Source organism: Pelodiscus sinensis, chromosome 8, assembly GCF_049634645.1.
Source record: "Pelodiscus sinensis isolate JC-2024 chromosome 8, ASM4963464v1, whole genome shotgun sequence".
Lineage (NCBI taxonomy): Eukaryota > Metazoa > Chordata > Testudines > Trionychidae > Pelodiscus > Pelodiscus sinensis.
The window spans coordinates 33599115-33609273 of NC_134718.1; the positions used below are offsets into that span (position 1 = coordinate 33599115).

Sequence of the window (10159 nt, forward strand, 5' to 3'; positions counted from 1 at the left end):
AAAAGGAAATTGTCTTTTTTTCTCTAATACATACATTTCACAAGTCACCATTTTGTGCTGCTGTTCCTTATTCTGGGCAATGGTGAATCCGGAGAGTTTTAAACAAGTATGAACGAATAAAAAAATCCAGTGGTAGAAGAGAGCATGCATGTGTTCTAAACATTCCAGTTAGATGTTTACTACAGTAAATGGCATTTTTCCTTGGCTAAGAGAAAGCATTGGAGTTTAACTTGCATTCAAAGGTTTTGTTTTCTGTGGTGGCAAATTTCCCAGTCAATCCAGTTTTGCTTAATGCAGAAAGGTCAAAGCAATAGGGTAACCAAGCATTTTTGACAGTGATTTAGTATCCTAAGAAAAAGTGATCTGTGATTTGAAATTTAAATGTTATTTTTCATTTAAAAACAAAATCTGCTTTCCAAAAATTATGGATTTTCTACATGCATTGTGAAGTAGACGGAAAGGACACAGTTAATTAAAAAGTTAGCATCACGTGAAAAATACTAGTCCTAAATATTGTTAGACGTAAATGAGGGAAGATTCCTCACTGTGACATTCTGATATTGAAAGCATTCATTTATATGAATTTATATGAAGTGTCTAATGTCCAAACATCTGAGATTTTTTTGTCAAAAGAGAATTGCTTGTCTGTGTTTAGTGTAGGATTTCAGCAAAGTTGAATCCCACACACTTTAAAGAGAAGATTACATAAACTGGGCTGCAGCTAACAAGTCTCAGAATTAATATTAGATGCATGGCCTTTTGTCTATAATTCACATGCGTAACTTAATATTTGATCTTTTAATTTTAGAGAAGCACTTTCAAAGATATGCAAGATTTAAATAACAGCCAAGACAAATAGTAGAAAATGCATTTTATTTATATGGAAAAAGCTACTGTAAGATTTGTAAAAGGTCTGAGAATATTATGTAGCCAATATTGGGGAGGGGAGAGGGAAATCAGTCGTAAATAGCAACAAACAAAACAGTTACATGTCTTTCTACATAGCAGTGCAATTAGTTCACAATGCAATAAAATTAAGTCAAGTATGCAACAGAATAAAAAAACCAAGTGTTTCCTCCATAATCAGCATACTAAGAATTACAGTGCAAAGATCATTTTAGGTTTTAAGAAATCTGCAATCACTCTGTATAAGAGCCCATAGGGAACAACACCGCATTAATTTCATTATCAGCAGTTGTATCATATCAATACTGTGCTTGAGAAAAAAAAACAGTCTAAATGAATTGATTTCCATGGTAAATAAAATATATTTAGTCTATACAGTAAAAAAATACAAATTATATAACAATTAAATTTTGAACAGACCTATGAAATTGACAATGTATTTTAAAGACACATACAGTATTTCTCAAGTAAAACATCTAGTTTTTCAGCAAAAAATGATTTGGTTGCTTTACAACTGCATTATGGATCTTGTAGGCTGAAGATGCAGAAGTCCAAGAGTCTTAAAAACCATAATAAATGTCTTTTGCAAAGCATACAAAAAGGATAAATACTCTCATCACAGCTTTAAGATTATTTTTGGAAGTTTGTTTTTTCTTGCTCCAGAAACACACTTACATGGGTAAAAATTAAAAGGGCTTCATGGTACAATGAAACAGTAAACTGTGCTTCATTTACTTCTAATTTTGAAAAAACCTAGAATTTACAGTACTCTGTGGTATATATGAAAAAGTCTTCACAAGTTTACATTGCATATTTCTGAGTCCATTCTCTTGCATGTCTGTTGTATCTGTATGAGCAGAAAAAAGATGTTTCAATAAAGACAGGTTTATTTTCCACAACACCTATATAAGTACTCATATATGTTATGTTACTAGCTCCCCATCTTTTGGAATTGATTATAATCTTGTGAAATCAAAGAACTGTTTCACATAGTAATTTTTTTCAGGAAACAAAATACATACTTCATATGTATAAAAGTTCTCATTGCATAAGATCAAAACCTAGGAAATTTTTAATTCTCCTTCTGGTTGTCAGTGTCACAAATGCCATAGTCTACATAAACAGCTGAATTTTGACACTCAAAAGGGAAGTAATGCTTCTATGAAAGTATAATTTGACTGGATTTCAACTTTTGAGTCTTTTCCTTCCTTCATGAGACTGACCAGAATTCCCAAAGTTAGGAGTTTTGGGACAGCCAACTCTTCACTCCTGGAAGCAGAACATGGTATATTAAACCCCTTACTGTAGGCTCAAAAGCCTCTTGCGCACCCACCTGTTAAGTTCCTTCTTCAAATAAAAGCAAGTGGAAGAAAGAACTTTTGCAAATCTATATAATTCTAATTACTTCCTTTTAAGATGCCAATATATGTAATTTGTGCACTAACTGTAGCAGTCTCCGTAATCTGCAAAACACGTCCTAATGGGATATAAATCCTTGGACTCAGAGATAATATTAGTAGAAGTCAGTGTATAGAATAACCAAAGTTTAGTCATCCCATAACTGTCACATCCCACATCTATGGGGAGATACCATCTCATACTGATTGAAGTGAGGATTTAAGAGCTCAAAGAAAGATTCTTCATAAACTAAGATATTCTCCAAGAAACTGTATGGGAATTTCCACACCATTTTAAGAAAGGTGAAGACATTTCACCCCTCACACCCTCCCCCCAAAAAAACAGGAGGAAGAAATATTGAACAAACAAGCAAAGGGTGAGCCATGGTTTTTTTCACCTTAAAAAACTATGGGTTTTGTATTAAAAGGCAGACATACATACAAGTTCAACTATTGTGGTTGGTGCTTGCAAAATGGGTCCGACGATTTGATGACACTAATCGTAACTGGCAAGAAAAACCTCTCAAAAGTCTGCAAAAAAATCCACTCCATGGACAAAGACTATTTCAGCAGAGGAATATCCTTTAACAAGACCATATCTCCATCTAACATAAGCAGAGAGACACCCCCCCCAACACAAATTGACACACACAATTCAGTATTCAAATTGCAAACAATCCTCAATTATCTGTGCCTCATGAGGAAGAACCTGAATAGATGAGTATTAAAAAAACTAACCTGATTCTATCTGTAATACATAGATGACAGTCTATTAAACATATCCGGTAAGTACCTTTATTCTTAGTGCTAGTATTTTAATGGGTATTTTGTTAAATTATTGCACCAAGCACACACCAGCTTTTTCACATGTTAAAAGCAGTTTGAGATCTCTTCTAGATATTCCATAAGGACTCAGATCCTGGAACAATGATTGTAGCTGATTAAGATAATAAAGAACAGACTCCGAGGTTACCAACAATTAGAATAAACTTTAAGGCTTTGTCTATAGTGCAGGGTTTTTGTGCAAGAAGCTTTTCGCCAAAACTTCTTGCGCAAAAGCACATTCACGCCTCAAAAGAACACCGCAAAAGCACACTGCATGGACACTCTTGCGCAAGAAAGTTCTGATGCCATTCACAGACTGGCAATCAGAGCACCTGTGCTTTTTCTGATAGGCTCCTTTTGCGCAAGAAACCCCTGTTGAGTGTCCACACACATCTTTTTGCACAAGAACTCTTGCGCAAAAAGGAGTTATTCCTCATAGAAAAAGATATACCTACACTGCAAAAAGCCCTCTGTTCTGCCGTTTTACTGTAAATTTTCTTGTGCAAAAATGTGCTTGAGGTGTGGACGCTCCGCGGGTTTTTGCGCAAAAACCCTGTAGTGTAGACATAGCCTAGGAATGAAATACTGCTTCATTGAAGTCAAAGGCAATGCTCCCAATGATTTGAATAGGCCTAGGATTTCAGCAACAATCATAGGTAAGAAACAAGCATCCCAAAACACATTCACCAACCACCTAATGGTGCCTACCATCTACTTGTCCCAGGAATTTATAGAATTTGGAAGGATGTAAGATGATCACTAAGAATGAGACTGAGTCTGTCTTCACTGATATTATTTATTGTGTTTTCAGGTCCACTAAGATGCTCTATGTGATTCAGATATTACAGGTACTAAAATACTGTTGCAGAAAACAATTTAGGGCATATGTTGCAATGGAGTTTCAATGTGTCTGTTTTAGCAAACCAACCACATCTGGATTTCTCTTGGACTATCCAGATCAAGAAACCGTACGTCCCAAACAATTTCTAGAAATAAAGCTCAATCCACCACCTACTTTGAGCACACTGGTGTGGAAAACTGGTGTACCTCCAAGTTACTCTGTTATCCCGCCAATTGTTCATGAAAGTAGTCAAGCATTCCACCATTTCAAATGACTGTAGAATCCTCAGATTGTGATTATAAATACCAATTGAGCCATATGCCTTCTAAACAAGTAAAATGTTTAGAAACAGGAGTGAGAAGGAATATGCAGGTATTCCTGTTCCATTGGAAATGAACAGCTTTACTCACTGAGGAGACTGTCTAAAGTACAAGTGCTTTGAGCTAGATGCCCCTCCCTCTGAACTACCACCACTTGGAACACAGTAAGAGCAATGGCTCTGCCAAGAGTGGTGATAGTAGCTCTTCTAGCTTTTCTCACAGCACTAATGTCAAACACCAGGGGAAAACTCCAGAGATTCAAAGATACTGGCAATCCAAATTTTCTTCAGGGCACATTCCGGAAATTCTAAAGCCTGGTCTACAATATGCTGAGGGCCCAGAGCCTCTAGACACACACCTGTGAAGTGCCCCTTTCCTCCCTCAGCATGCAAAGGTATCAGTTTCCTGAGATCCACTCTCTAGGGCAGTGATTTTTCACACTTGGGTCACGACAGCACTGGGTCTCATTGTTGCAGGGTGATTAGGTAACCAGTGATAGAAATGTACCCGTGTTAGTCTGGTGTAGCTGAAACAAAAAACAGGACTATGTAGCACTTTAAAGACTAACAAGATGGTTTATTAGGTGATGAGCTTTCCTGGGCCAGGACCACTTCCTCAGATCAAATAGTGGAAGAAAATTGTCACAACCATATATATACCAAAGGATACAATCAAAAAAATTAATACATATGAAAAGGACAAATCAAATTTCAGAACAGAAGGGGAATGGGGGGGGAGAGGAGTAAATGTCTCTGAGCTAATTATATTAGAGGTGATAACTGGGGAAGCTATCTTTGTAATGGGTAAAATAATTAATGTCTGTTTAGACCAAGGCGTAAAGTGTCAAATTTAAGCATGAATGTGTGTTGTAAGCAAAACTCGTGAAGTCATTCTGCCGCTCTACTCTGCACTAGTTAGGCCTCAGCTGGAGTACTGTGTCCAGTTCTGGGCACCACATTTCAAGAAAGATGTGGAGAAATTGGAAAGGGTACAGAGAAGAGCGACAAGAATGATTAAAGGTTTAGAGAACATGACCTATGAAGCCAGGCTTCATGAACTGGGCTTCTTTAGTTTGGAAAAAAGAAGATTAAGGGGGGACATGATAGCGGTTTTCAAATATCTAAAAGGGTGTCACAAGGAGGAAGGAGAAAATTTGTTCCTCTTGGTTTCTGAGGACAGGACAAGGAGTAATGGGCTTAAAGTGCAGCAGGGGAGGTTTAGATTGGACATTAGGAAAAAATTCCTAACTGTCAGGGTGGTCAAATATTGGAATAAATTGCCAAGGGAGGTGGTGGAATCTCCCTCTCTGGAGATATTTAAGAACAGGTTAGATAGACATCTGTCAGGGATGGTGTAGACGGAGCTTGATCCTGCCTTGAGGGCGGGGGGCTGGACTCGATGACCTCTCGAGGTCCCTTCCAGTCCTATTATTCTATGATTCTATGAATGACAGTTCAGAGACACTTCAAGACAGACCCAAGAAAACCAACAATAGAACACCACTTGTCATCACCTACAGCCCCCAACTTAAACCTGTCCAAAACATTGTCAATAAACTACAACCTATACTGGAACAGGATACTAAACTCCGAGAGGCTCTGGGAGACAGACCCATAGTCTCCTATAGACAACCACCTAACCTCAAGATGATTCTTACCAACAACCACAGGATATAATATACTACACTAATACAAACCCTGGAACTTTCCCTTGCAACAAACCCCGTTGCCAGCTTTGTCCACATATTCACTCTGCTGATACCACTATTGGACCTAACCAATTGAGTTATAAGATCAAGAACACATATTCCTGCTCATCCAGAAATATAATTTATGCAATCATGTGCCTAAAGTGTTCTCTGCTATGTACATTGGACAAACGTCTCAGACACTTCGCCAAAGAATCAATGCCCACAAAACAGATATTAGACAGGATCACAAAGAAAAAACAGATTCTTGCCATTTCAACCAGAAAGGGCATTGTCTCAATGACTGATTACCTGCATCCTGCTTCAAAGACCTTTTCACACCAGACTTGAAAGAGAATCCTCTGAACTGTCATTCATGCTTAAATTTGACACTTTATGCCTCCGTCTAAACAAAGACATTAATTATCTTACCCATTACAAAGATAGCTTCCCCAATTATCACTTCTAATATCATTAGCTCACAGACATTTACCTCCCCCCCCCATTCCGCTTCTGTTCTGAAATTTGATTTGTCCTTATCATATGTATTAATTTTTTTGATTGTATCCTTTGGTATATATGGTCATGCCAATTTTCTTCCACTATTTGATCTGAGGAAGTGGGTCTGGCCCAGGAAAGCTCATCACCTAATAAACCACCATCTTGTTAGTCTTTAAAGTGCTACATAGTCCTCTTAGGTGACCAGTGAGGGTGCTACAGCAGGCTGCCTGTCTGTCCTGGCACCGCAGATTGCTGTGCCCTAGAAATGGCCAGCAGTAGGCTGGGGCTCCTAGGTTGGGTGAGGGAAGAGAGCATGCACAGGGCTCCACACACTGCCCCTGCCCTTGCACTACCATTGGCTGAGGACCTGCTGCTGGCTGCTTCTGGAGACAGCATGGTCTGCAGTGCCAGGAGAGGTAGGAACCCTGTCATGCTGTGCTGCTGACTGGGTGCCGCTCAAGGTAAGCCCCGATTGCCCCAGACCTGATCCCAAAGCCAGAGTCCCTTTCTATACCCTAAAGCTCTCTGCCTCACCCCAGAGCCTATACTCATCAAATTATGTTACGTCACGGGCATCAATCTTCTTCAATTGGATAACGAGGGGGGGAAAAACCCATTGAAAACCACTACTCTAGAGTTTTGAAATACTCTACACAGCACTGTTCTGGAGGTAAGCTGCCTCTATGTGCCAAAGCATTGGAGACCTAACCACCTAGAACACTGGTACCAGACGTTCCAGCGCTACAGCCATACAATGTACAGTACTTGGATAAGAGTGCTACAAGCTACCTCGTGGCAGTGAAGTGTATGACAGGGTGCTGTCTGAAGACATCAAAATTCAGCTTTGGGAATTCCAGATGTGCTTTTAGAACAAGACTAAGACCAAAGAGCAAGAATCCAGTCACTATGATCTCTTCAGAAATTCCATCCTTTCCATTTAAATCTCTTCTGCACCAGAAGCATGCACTATCGTAGCTATTAGTTCCTATATCGCCATCTTGATACCAGAAGCTCTACCATCAGTTTTAAACTGAGGTCATGGTGAAGAAAGGTCCATTTTTGCTGTAGGATGTTTCTGTTTGTTATGGCTATAGAAAAAACTTCTCAATGTTTTCTGGATTTTTGACAGAAGCTACATTTGGGAAATCAAACATCAAAATTTAATATCCACATTCAGTATATTTTAAACTAGAGTGTTTTCTACATTTTTCAAATATTGATTTCAAATTAACAGAATACAAAAGTGTAGCTTGCTCACTTCATATTTATTTTTGATTAAATATTTGTACTGTAAAAATAATATTTTTCAACTCACCTAATACAAACATTGTAGTGCAATCTCCATCATGAAAGTTGAACTGACATGTAGATTTATGCACATAAATAACAGCATCCAAACCCCTAAAATTTAAGACTTTATAGCTGACAAGTCCACTCAGTCCTATTTCTTGTTCAGCAAATTGCTCAAGCAACTAGTTTACATTTGCAGGGGGTAAAGCTGCCTGCTTCTAGTTTACAGTAGAATCTGAAATTGAGAACAGGCATTTGCATGGCATTGTTGTAACCAGCATTGAAAATATTTACATGCCAAATACATAGTTCCCTCTAATGTGCATGGCTGGGTGGCTGCCTGAGGAATGAAAGGCCACCCACTTAAGTAGCAGAGCCATGCAGACCTGGCTCCACTAATTAGAAGCCTCCTGGACACTGCAGAGAGGACATGCAAGGTGAGGTACTGTGGGAAACAGGGATTGTGGGTGGAATGTTTGGATTTAGCTTGGTCTGGGAACATGTATTACACATTTAAAGTTTGATTTGCAATGTCACTCTTGTATTTTCTATCCTGTCATGTCTCAACTCTAGCTTGGAGTTTCCAGTGGCCAAGAGAAATACCTCTTAATGGAAATCACTTGGATTCCAAACGTGATTTCCATAAGTCTCCAAACAAATTTGGGAACGAGAGATTGGAAACCATGTATAGGACCAGCCTTAGGGCTAGGCGATCCAGGCCTAAGCCAAGGGCACTGCAGCCAGGTGAGTGCTGCAAGGGTTCTGAATCCTACCCCTCCCCTTCAGCTCCTTTTTCCTGCTGGCTGGCTTTTCTCTTCCTGAAAGCCTGTACCACAGTGTGGCTACGTCTAGATTGGCATGATTTTCCGGAAATGCTTTTAACGGAAAAGTTTTTCGTTAAAAGCATTTTCGGAACAGAGCGTCTAGATTAGCACGGACGCTTTTCCACAAAAGCACGAGAAAATGGCAATCGGGGCTTTTTTGCAGAAAACAAATCTGAGCTGTCTACACTGGCCCTTTTGCGCAAAAACTTTGCGCAAAAGGGACTTTTGCCTGAACGGGAGCAGAACAGTATTTCCTCAAGAAGCACTGATTTCTTACAGTAGGAAGTCAGTGCTTTTGTGTAAATTCAAGTAGCCAGTGTAGACAGCTGGCAAGTTTTTCCGGAAAAGCGGCTGTGTGTGTGAAGGGTGCGAATGCACTGCCATGGCTCGAGCTAAGCTCCCCTCCTTCCCTCCACAGCAGGGAGCCCACATAGATGTTGCAGCCTTTTTCCCCACGAGCCAGATCTCTCAGTAAGGCTTGGGCCCCCCCCAAGCGGGTTGCTCCAATGGAATCTGGCCAATGGGAGCAGCGGAGGCAGTGCCTGGGACCGGCACAGGGCATGAAGTCAGCACAGGTGGCAGGCTTGTATAATTTTTGGTGGTGCCCCATTAGCCACGCCCCTTGGCCCCCTTTAGCCACACCGCCTGCTCCTCCTGCCCCGTTAGCCACGCTTCTGAAGGTAACAAGCTCGGGGCAAGATGGACACATGGCCAGAAGTAAAAGGTGTCATATCACCCCTCTAGAAGGGCTTTTCCCACCATCCTCCTACCAACAGGGATTAGTTTGGCCCCCACCAAACCCCCCTCATGCAACTATCCTGCAATTGCATTAACCCAATGTGTGTGACTAACTCGGGGGCAGAGAGGCTGGGGGAAGTGTTCCCTCTAAGGCTATGTCTACACTCGCAGCTTCTTGCACAAGTACAGCCGTTCTTCCGCACAAACCCACAGAGCATCCACACTGCCCACCTGCTCTTGCACAAGGAAATGTACAGTACAGCATGGTAAGAGAGGACGTCTTGCGTAAGAGCTACGCTCTTTTCTAACAGGTGCAAGCTCTCTTGCGCAATAGGCAGTGTGGATGCTTGGCAGGGATTTCTTGCGCAAGAAACCCCGATGGCTAAAATGGCCGTCGGAGCTTTCTTGGGCAAGAGAGCGTCCACACTGCCATGGATGCTCTTGTGCAAAAGCACAGCTCGCACATGGTAGTGTGGACATGTTCTTGCGCAAGACTTCTTGCACAAGAAGCCTTGCGCAAGATGTTCTCGCACAAGAAACAGCCAGTGTAGACATAGCCTAAGAGTTTCCTCCCGTGAGCAGAATGAATTTTGTGTTGTGCACCAGTACTGAGTTCATGTGGCTTGTTTGGATGTGCCACTGTGACATCCTAGTTAATAAATATTTTTAAACCTTTACCTTTTCTCTCTGCTGCCATGTCTCCTCCCCTTGTTCCATCAGCTCCCCTAGTGCCTGCTGCCCCCCAACTCCTCACCCTGCTCTGCTGTCCTGACTCCTGCCCTTCTCACTGCCCTCAGCTCTCCTGCAACCTGCCTCCCTCCACCAGGCCT

General features: G+C 40.9%; 1 protein-coding gene across 4 annotated transcripts in view; it reads right to left on the reverse strand.

Moving 5' to 3' along the window:
* Window positions 1-854: 854 nt before the first annotated feature.
* UBE2D1 (ubiquitin conjugating enzyme E2 D1) overlaps window positions 855-10159 on the reverse strand; it is a 42925-nt gene continuing 33620 nt past the window's right edge. For all 4 annotated transcript variants that reach the window (XR_012905609.1, XM_075935025.1, XM_075935024.1 and 1 more), the window contains one exon: window positions 855-1753. Coding sequence is in view for 3 of the 4 variants with exons in the window: in XM_075935025.1 (XP_075791140.1) it covers window positions 1708-1753 (46 nt within the window). In the remaining variant the exon portion in view is untranslated. The remainder of the gene's footprint in view (window positions 1754-10159) is intronic.